The 15,311-nt window shown below is 38.4% G+C and overlaps 1 protein-coding gene across 50 annotated transcripts in view; it reads left to right on the top strand.

The window, feature by feature from the left end:
- LOC127945916 (obscurin-like) overlaps positions 1 to 15,311 on the top strand; it is a 55,040-nt gene that overhangs the window by 30,595 nt on the left and 9,134 nt on the right. For 45 of the 50 annotated variants that reach the window (XM_052542091.1, XM_052542090.1, XM_052542078.1 and 42 more), the window contains 21 exons: positions 110 to 379; positions 867 to 1,136; positions 1,530 to 1,808; positions 2,176 to 2,433; positions 2,658 to 2,924; positions 3,142 to 3,414; positions 5,303 to 5,578; positions 5,836 to 6,108; positions 6,206 to 6,496; positions 6,923 to 7,192; positions 7,712 to 8,956; positions 9,232 to 9,513; positions 9,939 to 10,020; positions 10,184 to 10,317; positions 10,618 to 10,815; positions 11,014 to 11,055; positions 11,198 to 11,296; positions 11,436 to 11,654; positions 11,787 to 11,814; positions 11,923 to 11,966; positions 12,126 to 12,227. In XM_052542091.1, the coding sequence (XP_052398051.1) occupies positions 110 to 379; positions 867 to 1,136; positions 1,530 to 1,808; positions 2,176 to 2,433; positions 2,658 to 2,924; positions 3,142 to 3,414; positions 5,303 to 5,578; positions 5,836 to 6,108; positions 6,206 to 6,496; positions 6,923 to 7,192; positions 7,712 to 8,956; positions 9,232 to 9,513; positions 9,939 to 10,020; positions 10,184 to 10,317; positions 10,618 to 10,815; positions 11,014 to 11,055; positions 11,198 to 11,296; positions 11,436 to 11,654; positions 11,787 to 11,814; positions 11,923 to 11,966; positions 12,126 to 12,227 (5,202 nt within the window). The remainder of the gene's footprint in view (positions 1 to 109; positions 380 to 866; positions 1,137 to 1,529; positions 1,809 to 2,175; positions 2,434 to 2,657; positions 2,925 to 3,141; positions 3,415 to 5,302; positions 5,579 to 5,835; positions 6,109 to 6,205; positions 6,497 to 6,922; positions 7,193 to 7,711; positions 8,957 to 9,231; positions 9,514 to 9,938; positions 10,021 to 10,183; positions 10,318 to 10,617; positions 10,816 to 11,013; positions 11,056 to 11,197; positions 11,297 to 11,435; positions 11,655 to 11,786; positions 11,815 to 11,922; positions 11,967 to 12,125; positions 12,228 to 15,311) is intronic. The other 5 variants (XM_052542051.1, XM_052542059.1, XM_052542070.1 and 2 more) reach the window with 5 other exon arrangements.

Genomic DNA, 15,311 nt, shown 5'->3' with positions numbered 1-15,311 from the left:
AGTTGAAAAGATTTAGATTATTACGAATTTTATATGATATTTTGGAAATGTATCCATGTTTTGACTTGTTGAGTACTTATGATAAAATGAAACCTGATTTTGCTTTCAGAACCTGATATCATAATCTTAACTGGCTTGAAGAGCTGCATAGTCAATGAAGGCGAGGACGTTCATTTCGAATGCATTGTTTCTCATGATAATGCACTCATTGTTCAGTGGACGCTGCAAGATGTTCCACTACAGAACAATGAAAGGAATGAAATCCGAATGGAAGGCAAAAGGCACACACTTACACTAAGAAGTGTCACACAGAAAGACTCGGGCACGGTGTCCTTCCATGTTGGTGCACACACTTCTTTTGCTTGTCTTACAGTTAAAGGTAAAACTAAAGAATTATTTGGATTTTCTAAATAGTAGTTTTATTTCACACGTTCTTTTATTTCACAAGTGGGTCATTTAATGCATCATATTGCAAAAAAAAAAAAAAAAAAGTCTGGTGACCAGCCACTTTATCTATATTTCATGCATGTATGTTATCTGTTCAATCTTCACTTGTCAAATATTTGTCTTATCTTGACCATTGTTTGGTAGTATAATGATCGGATATTACATTTAGAAGGTTGACTATTCTTCCTTCCTTTTTCTTTACCGATGATTAATTTTATCTATAGTAGAAGTGCTTCAAAAAGTTTAATAGTTTCTGAATCAAGCATTCCAAGGTTGGGTTAGGCTTATCTTGTCCCTGACCCTGGCTTTGTTTAGAAACTACGAAAAAAATGTATTACCATCTTATGATCTTCAGTATGCAGGTTTGGGGTGTTGCACATATCTTAGAATGTGTTCTGTGTATCACTTTTTTTCGCCAGCAATCCCTGTGCTATCGTTTGTGAAGGAGTTAACAAGCCAGGAAGTCACAGAGGGAGGCAGTGCTTCATTATGTTGTGAAACTTCAATCCCTGATTCCAGTGTGACCTGGAAGAAGGGCACTCAGGTCCTATCTGATGGAAAGAAGTATTCCATAAAGAAGAATGGCACATTCCAAACTTTAGAAATCTATAAGCTATCAGTGGACGATGGTGGCGAGTACATATGTGAAGTGGGAGACAAACAAAGCAAAGCTACATTGACCGTCAAAGGTAATTCTTGATTCTTCTTTAAAGATGGACTCCATTTTACACTGTTCCCCTGCAGAAGCAAGAGTACTTAATAGTATTAGCATTTCAATCATGAATAACATGGAGTAGATTTTACCTTTTATATTGTCTCTAAGGCATGACCCCAAGTAGTATGTAAATCAAACATCAGTGAACTAAGAACTAAGATGTTCTCCTCCATTCTGGGATTTAACTGGAATGTCACAACAAAATCCCAAGTTTTAATAATAAACTATAATGTTTGTAGGATTAATACATCCTCTTACAATCTAAGTCACTTTTAGTAGATAGTCAGTAGTGGGATATTTACCTCTTTGACTTTTCGGAAGATCCTCAATAGTCCCTTTTCATCACGTTCCTTCCATCCATTCCCAGAATGTGTAAAAATCACAAGAGAATTAAAGGATGTGACTGTGATAACGGGCGAGGATGCTATCTTCCAGTGTGAGGTATCCCATACAGGGGTTACGAATGTTGAATGGTGGCTCGGCTCCAACCACCTTCAAAACAATGACTTAAATCAAATCAGCTGCAGAGGGAGGGAACACAGCCTAGTGCTGAAAATGGTCACACCCGATGATTCAGGTGATGTAGCGTTTGTGGTTGGCCCTCAGAAGAGCATCGCCTACTTGTTGGTGCAGGAGAAACCCAAAGGTAAAAGACACATTATGGCTAACAGCACTCATTGTTGGCAAGCAATCTAAGTCATTAGGTAGTAGCTGCACTCATTTTGCGCAATTATAACAAAAGACTTCCTAGGTGCTTTTCCATTTGCTTTGGCCATTCTATAGCTACACACCAAAATTGTGTTTTTTGAGGAGGAGATTTCATAAAGTTTTCATACATTTTTGGTTCAGAAATAGTCTTTCTAATTCCTGCCCATAATTGTTTAAACAGCATTTCCTCAATCAGTAAAGCTCTTTAATGTATCACAGTATATGTTCAAGTGTCTAATTTTCAGAGTCTTCAGGCAGACATTATGATGTGACATCACTTGGGTTTGGGTTTCTCCTGTCCATAGTCATATTCTTAGAGAAGCCTCTGGACTTAACTGCCAAAGAGGGTCAAACAGTCACACTGTCCTGCATGACCTCTGACCCTGAGGCCTCTGTTACCTGGTACAAAGATGAAGTGATGATAAAGGCAGGTGGACGCTATCTGCTCTACAAGGATAGAGCTGTCCATCAGCTTCGCATCCTTAGGGTGGAGGAAGGAGATGCAGGGCTGTATACATGCAAAACCAAAGATGCAGAAAGCTGCGCCACCCTTACTGTTAAAGGTAAACGGGTTTGTAGGCCTGTGACTTTTTTGTTTTAATTTTATCAACATACCTGAAGATAAAGTGAATGCATATGGGTTTCAGGAAGACCCATTCTGGTTTTCTTTTCTTTAAAACTGCCTCTCTTGTGGAACAAAGAAGATTTTGATTCCCTCATAGCTATCCGCAGACGTTTAAAATTTCACATTTACTTTCTTTGAACTTCTTTTCTTACCCTTCATCAGGTCAACCTGCATACTTCCGGAAGGAGTTAGAGAACCAGAATGCAATAGAGGGAGATAGTATCACCTTGCTTTGTGAACTCTCTAAGCCGGTTAAAAGTATAGAGTGGAGAAAGGGTGGAGTGGTGCTCCAACCCAGTAAGAAATTTGAGATGAAACAGGAAGGTTGTGTGCTGGAGCTCCATGTCCATAATCTGGAATCAGAGGACAATGGCTACTACACTTGTGATGCTGGAGCCCAGTTAACCACAGCATCACTCACTGTGCAAGGTATCAAATAACAATCTTAAATGGTTTGCGGTCTGTATTTAAGTTATAAAACTTTCTGAAGTAGAGCAAACTGGTTGAAGGTTATTTCAAATCTGTAGCTTTTTGAATTATGCCAGTATGTCGTCATAAGTTTCAGATTATGTTTTTAACGCATCCTCAATATATGAGTATTTTTAGACGCTGGTGATCTAAGGGATTCTGTGTCTGGTCTCTGCAGAGGCTGAGGTTCTCATAGTATCGGGTATAAAGAATATAGATGTGTATGTGGGCGAACAGGCAATTTTCTCCTGCCAGCTCTCTCGCCGTGCCAAAGGCAGAGTTCAGTGGTGGCTAAATGGCACTCGTTTGGAGAACAGTACCTTCAGTGAAATAAGTGTGGGTGAAGACCATGTCTACACTCTCACTCTAAGGAACCTTTCTCCCAATTATTCGGGTACAGTCCTGTTCAAAACAGGTGGTCTGACGTCTTCCGCCAAGCTGTTAGTGAAAGGTACCAAATGCAGGGCTGCTTGGCAGTACAGAGATCTAAAAACTGAAAATTATGAATAGCACTGGACTAGTGTTGTGTCCATGAATTTTCGAAATCTAAAAGTCTTTAATTAATTCTGTGAAGCATTTGGGTGGCCTTGAGCTTTTTTTAATTTTTATAACAGTAATAGTTAGACCATAGACCTAGAATTGTGTCTTAATCTGTCCTTGAAGTATTTGAGTACTGTTTGTCTTCTTTAATACATGCTGCAGATTTATAGACTAACATTACTGAATTACTTATCCATATTAATTATATTCTTAATCCAAAGTGTCTTTGCACAGACTACCCTGGAGAATCCTTCGGTTAAGTGGGTTACCCATGCCTAGAATTTAGTCTTTTTGTTAGATCCTTTATTGTTCGACAAAAGTATACAGTAAAATGTGTTAACAAAAAATAATAATAATAATTTTTAATGAAAATTCATGGATGCATGTAGTCCATGTGTCCATTTCTAACCTCAAACAGTAGATTTGGCTGCAATATCACGGCTTGCAAATTACTTACAAAGTTGGCATACTAATTGTTAAATTAGAAAACTGATTTTGTGCTGAGTTATAGATGTATACAGTATGTAAAACTGAATCCCTAGTGAATGTACTAAAGCATCTAAGTGAAATTATACAAGCAACCTTTTGCCCCAAAATTCAAAGAACAAATGATAATGGTCTTGCATGCACTGACTCCACTGTTCGTTTGTGCTGCATGTACTTTTTTAATATATATATATATATATATATATATATATATATAAATTGGCCTTATTTTGACTTGATACTGCAACTTGTAGGCATGTGCTGGTTTAATTGACCATGACTTTGGTCAGTTTGGAGTAGAGAAGCAAAAGATTTTACACTTACATGTACACTTCAGCACCTTTAAGTGAAAAAAAGCAGAAGCTACAGCTCACTGACTTAGATTGTGAAGTATTAAAGGCTGCTGTTTTAAACTGAATAAAGCACTCATATTTTAGTTTAAAATTACAAAAAAATTACAAATTACCCAAAACCAGACAGAGGCTTGAGGTGAAGAACTCTACTTCCAATTGCATTGGGGTCTTATATTACTTATCCCAACCACCAATCCTCATTAGATCCTAATGTGGAGGTGGTCAGTGCCATGGAGGACCAACGTGTAGCAGAAAACCAGCCTGCAGAGTTTATCTGCCGGTACTCCCGGCCAGTCAAAGCGGTATGGAAGCGAAACAGCATACCTGTGCAAGCAGACGGTCGCAGGGTGATAGTTGAACAGGACTGGACTGTTGTGCGGTTGTACATTAGCTGTGTGGAACCCCAGGATGGGGGGGATGTACTCCTGTGAGGCAGAAGGAACCTTTGTTGTGGCACATCTCAGGGTGCAAGGTGAGCACACCTGTTGACAAAGAGAATCTATGTGTAATTCATACACAAAGACTCAGTATAAGACTTGCAAAGAGTTTGAGAAATATAAAGGAATAGGTTGCACAAGTAATGGTTTACCACAAAGAGTTTTTCTAGAATACTGGGATTCGTTTCTTTTTTTTTCTTTTTTTTTTTAACTTGAGCCAAAAATTGCTGTTTTTCGCAACATCTTCATCATCTTGCTGGCTATGCATCATGTGGCTATGCATCATAACCATCATGTGCTTTTTATCACACCTACCTTTGCTTCTATGCTACTCAATGCTGGATGCTATATGTTAGTGAAATGCTGGAATAATTGGTAATTGAGTGTGATTGTGTTTGAATCAGTTACTGTTTTAAGTTTAAGAACTGTTTTGTACTCAAGGTCAGTGAAAGTCATTGTGTACTACAGTGACTTAGCGTGTATAAAGCCAGCGTTTTTTTCAGGTATTCTCTCTCTCTTGCAGCTAAACCAATTGATATTCTCCAAGAGCTGAGTAATGTGGAGACCATTAATGGCGGGGAGGCACTTTTTGAATGCTCCTTGTCTCGTCCTGAAACCAAAGACTGCCGGTGGTTAATTGATGGCAAGCCTGTGAAGGAGTCTGCAAAAGTGGAGATTGTTTCGTTTGAGAGTGGCAGACGCCATCTTCTGCTTTTAAAGGACTTGCATCCCTGTGAAAACACAAGGGTTACATTCCAAGCTGGTGCTTCATCAACTACTGCTCTTCTGTCTGTCAAAGGTACATCATTTCTGATGTATTAGCATTAAATTTAGATGAAAGTGTTATGTCATATTTTATCAAAGAAAATGACAGCTCTAGATTTATAGGTCATGACTATATTTTGAATAAAGATGCAGTTCATTTTCTACTTTAAATTGTATAGCTTTATTTATTTACTATTTTGTTATAGTTTCATACTGCAGTTTAATGATACATTAAATATAAAATGCTAAATCCATACATGTAAATGTAGTTGTGGATTTTTTTCTATACAGCTTGGCAACTGGAGGTGGTCAAGCCTTTGGAAGATAAGACCGGCATTGCAGGAGAGCAAGTTGAGTTCACTTGTGTATTGAATGAATCTGTGCCTGAGACTGAAGTGACTTGGTATGCAAATGGTGTTGAGCTTCAATGTAATGACCAATGGGCCATGAAAGCCAGTGGCTCTTCCTACAGCCTAATTTTGAAGAAAGCCCAGGCTCAGCTCACACAGGAAATCACATTTGCAGCTCGGAATGCCTTATCGATGGCCAAACTCATCACAATATGTAAGTGTCCTCATTTGTGTCTCATTAATTATAATTTCTGCTATTATGCTTATTGTCTGAGATTATTTTTTTTTTCATTTTATCTGGATATTTATAGCTGTGCCTGATCCCCCTGAAGACCCAGAGTTGGTTAGTAAAGGCCCAACATTCGTCACCTTGTCTTGGTTCACACCCCTCAGTGATGGAGGAAGCCCAATCATTGGATATCGTGTGGAAATGCGTCTGGTTGACAGTATCCTCTGGCTGCCCTGCCACACAGAACCAGTGTGCAACACTGAATTTCTGGTTGAAAACCTCATACCTGGGGCAGGTTACAGGTTCAGAGTGGCAGCCATTAACCGTGCTGGTATTGGAGAGCCTGTACAGCTGCCTCAAACCGTGACACTTGGTAAGTGGTTACTTGCAGAAATAACTAACTTACTGAAAGCAACCTTATAGAGTAAATTATGTGTACATTGTTTTTCATCTAACCAAACTGCCTCCATGAGTCCATATAGAAGGCTTGCTATCAGCAGTCTGCCCAAGATCAGTGTTCATCACTCCTGGTCCTGGAGAGCTACTTTCTTGCAGAGTTAGTTTCCATCATGTTCCAACAACACCTTGCAATAACACAAATTAAGCCCAACAATCTTGATCACAACTGGAACTAAACTCTGAAGGAAAGTGGCTCTCTAGGACCAGGAGTAAAGAACTCTGCCCTGGATGCTAAAGTAGTAGTAGAACACTAAAAACTATACTCAAACAAGTGTATTTTGTATTTGTTCTTGTTGAATTCTTGCTGCATTTCTTCAACTGTTCTTTGAATGGTCTTCAGATGCACCAGTGACCATGACCAAAATGTTAAGCAGCTCTAAGATCCAAAAAGGAAAGATGGTTCGTTTAGAGTGTGAGCTTTCTACAGAGACCAAATCAGTCACATGGTTCAAGGACAACAGAGAGATAGAGTTTGGAGTCAAGTACCAAATGGTAGCAGAAGGAAAGAGCCAAGTTTTGCTCATAAAGGATTTCCAGTCTACAGACCAGGGTGTCTATTCTTGTGTAGCCTCAGAAGAGGCAAAGACTTCAATCAACCTTAACCTCGAAGGTACTTTACATCACTTAACCTCACATCTAACTTACTAGTGTTGTTTATTCGTGTGTCTTGGTCAAAGTGTTTGGAACTTTCCTACTTTATGATTTTCTTCGTTACGAGATTACAGTATCCATATATCTTTTTCCTGTCTCTTTGCAACTTCTTCAGGTTAATGTCATGTACATGTCAATAAGATTAAGTTACTGTATGTCAAAATAGTGTTATCGCCAACAAGTACTAACTATTTGTAAATGTTACTAAAACCATTACATTATATTTCAGTGTCTTTTCTTTTCATGTGCAGAAGTGAATTTAACATTTTAAGCTGTTTTCACTTAGCTTTATTTCTCTTTATTATTTTGGTGTTAATCTATATTTACTCTTTCGTATTATTCACAATTTACCCGCGTCTTTATTTCAGTCAAATTGCTGTTGCAGAGGCAAATTGTTGATATATTTAATATAAACTTTTTTCCAACATAAAACTTTCACCATGGGTGAGACTGATTAATGATGGCTACCTGATTACAGGAGATGACACAACACTTTCTCAGGATGAGGGCAGCCAGCCCAAATTGCCCCCTGAGGCTGCTTCCGAGGGAGATTTACATGCTCTATGGGATGCAGTGGCCAAGAAGAGGAGAATGAGTCGAGAGCCCACATTAGATTCAATTTCAGAGTTGCCAGAAGAAGATGGAAAGGAAAAGGCCCAGAGCAAAGAAGGAAAAGGAAAAAAGGAAAAGCAAGTGAGACCTGTTGAGCCACCTCCCAAGATCACAGCAGAGCCTAATCTCTATACAAGTTCTGATGAGGAATCTCTCAGTGGGACAACTAGCTTGATGTCTTACCTTAAGAAAAGCAGCAAGTCCTCTGTGACTGAGACTACTGCCTCCACGAAACTGTATGAGCACTTCCAGATGACTGAGCAATCTGTTACAAAGACATCTGTAGAGCCCCTCATGGAAGCTCCGAAAGGGGATGAGTTGCTAGAGGCTGCTGTCAAAATTCAGGCAGCCTTCAAAGGTTATAAAGCCAGGAAGGACATGAGACCAGTCTTCAAAGAAGTATTTAAGGATCAGTCTAAGGAGCCCAATGGGACAATTCATCTTGAGTGCATTGTGGAGGGTAAGCCGGATAAAGTTCGCTGGCTGAAAGATGGTGAACCCTTAACAGATGGCAAGCACCATCACATTGACATCTATAATGATGGCACCTGCTCTCTGGTAGTGACTGCTGCCACAACCAAAGACACTGGTGTATATACTTGTGAAGTAACCAATAAGTTTGGTGTTTCCACCCATAGTGGAAAAGTCACTGTAGGGACACTGCGGGAATCTTCTGGGCGACGCCCCCTCACTCTTGGCTACAGTGCAGATAGTGAAGCTGAGAGCTCCTCAGGGAGTGAGATGGATGAGACTTTACGCCAAGCGAGTAAACGATTAAGGCGACTTCTACGTACTCACCTCCCTCCAGATGTGGAAGAGGAATCTTTTGTTAGTGCGGATGAAGGAGATTTACCGCCACCAGCTCTACAGACTTATAGGGAGGATGATCAGTATATCTACATCCGCTTTGATAACCGTGCAGAAGCTCAAGTAGCTTCCCAGCGCTTCCAGGAAATGTTTACTTATCAAGGAGTTCCCATCGAAACGGCCATCATAGCAGCAGCAGGTACTAAGGTAGAGTTGCGTATCACAAAGATGGGTCTCTCCCAAGATGGCTCCAAAACCCCAACTCAGGACCAACCAATGCCTGCTTTCATGACAGGAGCCCCTGGTATGACACTTCTTCCATGTGGTTTTACTATAAATGTTTTTGCTCCGATTTGTTTCTTTATAAAGTTGCATGATTCAGTGCTGGATTGTTTGTCATTATAGGGAGGCACTTTTGAAATGTTACACAAAAAATGTTGCGACTTGCTTGTTTTGGAAGTGATGGCATGTCATGTTTTTGCCTGGTTCAGCATTTCTGCTCAAAAGTATTGCTATGTTCTGTTCTTTTCGGTTTTGTTTGCTCTTTCCTGTTATCTTAATCACCTACCAACCTCCCAGCGGCCCCCATCATCCTGACGGAGCTCCGTAGCCAAGATGTTCCTGATGGGTTTCCAGTCAGTTTTGACTGTGTAATTGTCGGCAACCCCCCTCCCACTGTGAGATGGTTCAAGGATGGAAAGATGTTGGAGGAAAATGACCATTACATGATCAACGAAGACCAGGAAGGCCATCACCAGCTGATCATCACAGCTGTGCTGCCCACAGACATGGGCGTGTACCGATGCATGGCTGAAAATGACAGTGCCATCGCCTCCAGCAAGGCTGAGCTGAGGGTGGACAGTGAGTACACTGTTAAAAGAAAGTGTTAATCAAAACCAAAAACTCACAAATGTAGACAAGAAAACAAAATGTCGTCCCAGATTAAAACATTTTAACAAAGATGGCACTTTCTTTTACTGGTGAATCTGTGAAGTGTAAGAATGTGACTGCATGTGTTTTCATTGTTGTCATTTGTCTCTAGATAGACTAAAAATGCTCTAGGCCTACATTCTCAACATGCTTAAGATGAATGCTATTAATATTTATATGTATTTTGTTATGCAGAACTAATTAGAGCTAATTTCATCTGTTTACTGCATTTTTGTTGATTTGTTGTTTGAATATTGCTTGTTTTTTTAATTTTGAAGTATTTAATTTATACTATTCTTAAAGATTTGAAAACTTGTGTTGTTTGATTATTGATTCAGTCTTGTGTATATTTAAAGTGTCTTGCAGTTCAGACTATGACACAGCAGCTGATGCCACAGAGACGTCTTCCTATGTCAGTGCTAAAGGTTATGTGTCTAGGTAAGAATCAACCATTTAATTTTAAATGATCTTTATGATGTTTTATATCAGTACTAAAGGGATAAAATAGATTTTCCTCAAATCCTGTCCAGAACAAACCTCTGATTTAAATTTCATGCTAGTTTTAAATGGACTTCTTCTTGTGTTTGGGTTGCTCTTTTAGCTCGGAGCACAGGGACACAGAGGCTTTTGAGTCTGTGGCAGAGGACGAGCAGCTTCCTCAGATTTTGGATGAGTTACATGATTTATTCCTCAGTCCTGGAGCACCCATTGCCAAAATGAGTGTCAGGGTCAAAGGTCAGCTGTTTTTCCCATGGATGCAAATTCTGTCTCATTTCAGATTCTACTTTTAATGTATTCTGATTATTTATGCACTATTTATTCTTTTTTGTATCTGCACCTGTTGTATCTATTCAACTCTAGTCGCTCTAACCATAATGGCGTTAATGTCCTAAATCCTTTTCATGAACATGTTTATATTCCTAATAAATATTCACATTGTTTTGTATCCAAGACTACTGTAATTTTTTTAGCTGTTGCATTTGCAGAAGTAATATGGGTGGAAAATACAGTTTCATGTTCAATGCCTTTCTGCAGGATTTCCAACACCAAGGGTTTACTGGTTCAAAGACGGCACCCCACTCCAAGGCTCCAGCAGAATTGTATTGTCGACCAAACGCGATCAACACAGTCTTGAGATTTTGGATGTTAAGCGTGAGGACACCGGAGAATACTCAGCATATATTAGCAATATAGCTGGCTCTGCCTACTCTTCAGCAAGATTGAATGTACAAGGTAAATGGTTCTTTTATACTTAAACTCTATATGTCACCTGCATTGGGTCTTTGTAAGACTGTGACAGGAAATGGAAGGGTGTTGCAATTAGAAATTAATCAATCACAAAATTACAGTAAAACTGTTTTCCAAATTAAATGTGCTACATAAATTCTTCATGTTTTTCTGTTTGTTTCTTTGTTTACTTTCACTAATTAGCTCCTGGAGAGCGTCCAGCACCTGTACAGAGACGAATGAGAGGTAAACATCTTGCATACAGCACATGTGATTATGAATCCTTGTTCCACATGATGTAAAATGCAAAAGCATTTTGTAATTAAGTATTGATATGAAAGATTATGCATGCATTTTATTTGCTTCGCCACTTTTTTTCCACAAATAGATTCAAAGGTGCCACTTGTGCCACCACGCTTCCTAGAGAGATTCAGCAACAAGAAGGTGAAACAGGGAGCAAGTATAACGCTGTCAGTCAAAGTGGAAGGTATGGTGTGTTACCACAATAAATAAAATACCAAGAAAATGACTTAAGATGCAATTTTGCGTCATTAAGCGTAACATTGGTTCAGCTGCACATTACAAAAGATGAGATACATAACATAAACCAAGGTACTGTTTCCAAGGCTCCCCAACCCCATCTGTAAACTGGTTAAAGGAAGTGTCAGATAAGGATGTTCTTTGGATCAAAGCAGACACACCAGGTTACAAGGTGGCCAGCTCTGGCCGTCAACATAGTCTCATCCTCATGGAAGTGGGAAAAAAACATGGCGGCATGTACACTTGCATTGCCACCAACCTCGCTGGACAGTCAGTCAACACAGCCCGACTGGACGTGGAGACAGGTCAGAAACTCATGGTTCAGTTATTAACACTAGTGATGTCAGAATCGTGACTTATTTTAATATAATTTTTTTATACCAAGATTATGGCTGATATGAGTACCCTTTTATCATGCTTGCTTTTCTGTCCAACAGCACCAGAGCAAAAGAAAGTGGGTCCAGAGTAAGTTTAAATATAAAAGCATTCAGCTGTCAATTTAGATAACTTTATTAATCTAAACATTTAAAGATTTTAACATTTTAGGGATTAAGATGGGTTTTTTTTCTCCAGGGTTCTGGGAATTACTATCAGCCCACCAGAGGAACAGGGCAAAGGTGAATATTTGATACTGATGTTCTATTTTTTTTTTTTTTTTTTTTACTACTTTTTTTTAGTATCAATGCAATGTCAAATTAGGTCAGAGTGATTGCCATCAAATATTTGTCCAATAATCTGCAACAAAATACAAAGTAATTACTATGATCACATTTCAGGAGAGATCAAACTACCTTCCATGGGTGAAGTGGGTACTGATGAATTCTTACAAAAACTCACAACCCAAATCACTGAAATGGTATCTGCCAGGATTACTCAAGGTAAGAGAAAAAACTTTGTCAATAATACTGTTAATATATGTCATTTTGCACTATTAATAACTATTTATCTTGCTACTGTAGTCTTTCTCTACAGATGCATCCTAATATTCACTGAAATCGGTGTGCACTGTTTGAGTTTAGCATGTGCTCAAATGCTTTGAATTTATGTCTCGGGATGTACTGGGTACTGAAATGGAGTACACCTGTTGCAAATTCACTGTTTTAAATAATTATACTCTGGAAATTTTTAATGAACACATTCTGTGTGTTATCCTGAGCCTCCCTTTTATTAAAAAAAATAATTTATCTGAATCCCTCAGTTAATACACAGCTCACTGGCTCCATTCTTTTGTCTGTCCATCAAACTATCCATCCATCCATCCTCTCATCCCTCTATTCACTCACTTTCTCATTGAAACATTGATTTGTTAAGACAGCTTACAGACCATCAAGTGCTCCAGTGGATGAAATCTTGGCCTAAAGTAACCAGTATGTATACGCAGAACCTCCAGTGTAACATACCAGAACCTTACCTTTTTCTCCAAGAGGCTATGCTGTTGTTAATCACTTTGCTTGTCTGTTTCTTTGGCTCTCAACATTTTTTTTTAAAAGGAATGAATTTAAGCTCTTCAGTAGTGTTAAAAATGCTGCAAGTATTGGCTAGTAGTAGTAATAAAGTCACAGTTCTTTAAAATCAGAGCAATTTGTCACAATTATAAAAAACTGGACATTCTTAAATTCAGTGGAAGCAGACTCTTATTTTTTTTTTTACTTTCAAGGTGTCTCTGTTTCATTATACACTAAGAAAATTGATGAATGCGCTCACTGACATATTCATTTAGACTTATTGAGTTGCATGAGCATTACATTAGTGTTTGTGTGGGCACAATTTTATTTTTACACAAGCATGATATAGTGCACGTTAAATCGTAGGAAAACATGATACAGTACAGTATTTTAGTCATAGATTATTAAAAAATCTGATATTAATGAATGTTACATGTTGAGCTCAGGTGATTGTCCAAATGTTTTATTATTTATTTATTTTTTGTCACTGATGTTATTTGCATTAATTTCTTTTTCTACAAAAGCAATGGAAAGAGTTTGCCTGGTGAATATTATGGTAAAATATTCTTATGATCAATGGATGAATGAATGACTGAGAAAACTTTGTTTGTAGAATAAAACACAATTCTGTTACCACTTATTTAGAAACAGTATTTTAAATCCAGTGGATCCCAAAGTGTTCAAACCGCCCTAATTCTTTATATCGTGTTAATATGAAATTACCATGGATCCCCGCCAGCCTGTCTCGACCAAACATTGTAATAGCTTGTGACACAATCACATTCTACAGGTAATTAACCAAATAAAGCAATTTACGCTTACTGGAAGCGAAAATTCTTACACACTTGAATCGTAGGCTAAATAAAAAGCGATTACTGCTGCTTACCTTCTCTTTAGGTCATCGTATTTCCCTCATAAATCATGCTCAGCATCCATTTGGGAGAGATGATTTCCATATCCATATAATCTCTTTTGTGTAAATGGTCGTTTTTGAGAGAGTTTCAGTACAGAGTTTACCGTAGCCTTAATAACCGCAAGTTCTGTCAGGTCGCGGTTTCTTTTAAATAAAGGCGGTAAAATTTAAATTTCACAGCGGCAAGCATTTGTTGTCGCGAGATTAAATCTACGCAGTTGCTTAAACGGGAGCAGTGGCGGCTCCAGACAATTTTGATTGGGGGAGCAATGGGGTCCTGGTCTTTTCAAGGGGGGTCTCATGAAAACCAACAAAAAATACAGTGGACATGGCTAATAACTGCATATTTCTGCTACTAAACAACAAAAACACCTTTGCAATGTAAACAAATGACAGGCTACATTCAGTGGCGGCTCCAGACAATTTTGATTGGGGGAGCAATGGGGGGGTCCTGGTCTTTTCAAGGGGGGTCTCATGAAAACCAACAAAAAATACAGTGGACATGGCTAATAACTGCATATTTCTGCTACTAAACAACAAAAACACCTTTGCAATGTAAACAAATGACAGGCTACATTTGTTATTCATATCCTTCACACAGCACTTTCATGTCAGGTATATTATGCATTTTTACTGACATTGATATTTTTACATTTATTTCCAGATAGATATTATTGAGTTTACAGGCTAAAGTGGTCTTGCTGTTGTAAACACTGTTGCTTTTGTAGAAAAAAATATTTGCATCACATTTAAAATATAATTATATTTTAATTCATTTCTGAATTGTTTTTATTTTTATAATGATAATTCAGAGAATGAGAAAATCTGAATAAGCCTTACCAGTGTTGTGATAATTATTTTTACGTGTTAAAAATAAATAAGTACTGTAATATAATAAAAGTTTATTCAAATAACATAAAAAAGACCAGACCCCTCGATGCCTGTGAAACTTTTCTCCCTCAAACAGCAGCACGCTAGTGTTACTTCTACACTACAGGCTACACACAGCAATATAAACAACGTATCTGCATGTTCTCACATCACATCGTTCTTGTAAAATAATAATAAGTAAATAAACACCAAAATCACTTCGCTGAGAATGAAACACCACTTACCAGCTGCCACGATGTTGAAAATATCCTCTAGCAATTAAAAAATGCGCCTGCAGCATGAGGAATCTTCCCGGTTGGATGAGGTCGTAGTCAGGTGAACGGTCATCATGTTGGTCATTTTATTAGTTGGGCTAAATTATTATTAATAAATTGTACTAATATTATGATTGGACGTGGGCAGGCATTCACAAAAGTTTATGTTATTACAAAAAAAAAATTGAGGAAATTTTGCTTTGACAAAAGGGCACTTAAGGGGCAAAGGAGCAGGTGCTCAAGTGAACCGGTTCTTTCGGACAATTCGATCAAATAAACCAGCTGAAAAAAAAATGGTTCACCGGTTCTTTTGCGCTCGATGTAATTCATTGGCGATGATTGCCCTTCATTCAAGCCTTTGGTTTACCCGCGCTTATAACATTAGCAAAGAATCAGTTCAGAATCAATCACCAAAAGAATCAGTTCGGTTCAGATGCGCTCTGTGTCAGTCTGCTTCGC

This window comes from Carassius gibelio, chromosome A24 (genome assembly GCF_023724105.1).
Source record: "Carassius gibelio isolate Cgi1373 ecotype wild population from Czech Republic chromosome A24, carGib1.2-hapl.c, whole genome shotgun sequence".
Taxonomy (NCBI): Eukaryota; Metazoa; Chordata; class Actinopteri; order Cypriniformes; family Cyprinidae; genus Carassius; species Carassius gibelio.
The sequence above is the reverse complement of the archived record's forward strand: the minus strand, read 5'-3'. Positions and strand labels throughout refer to the sequence as shown.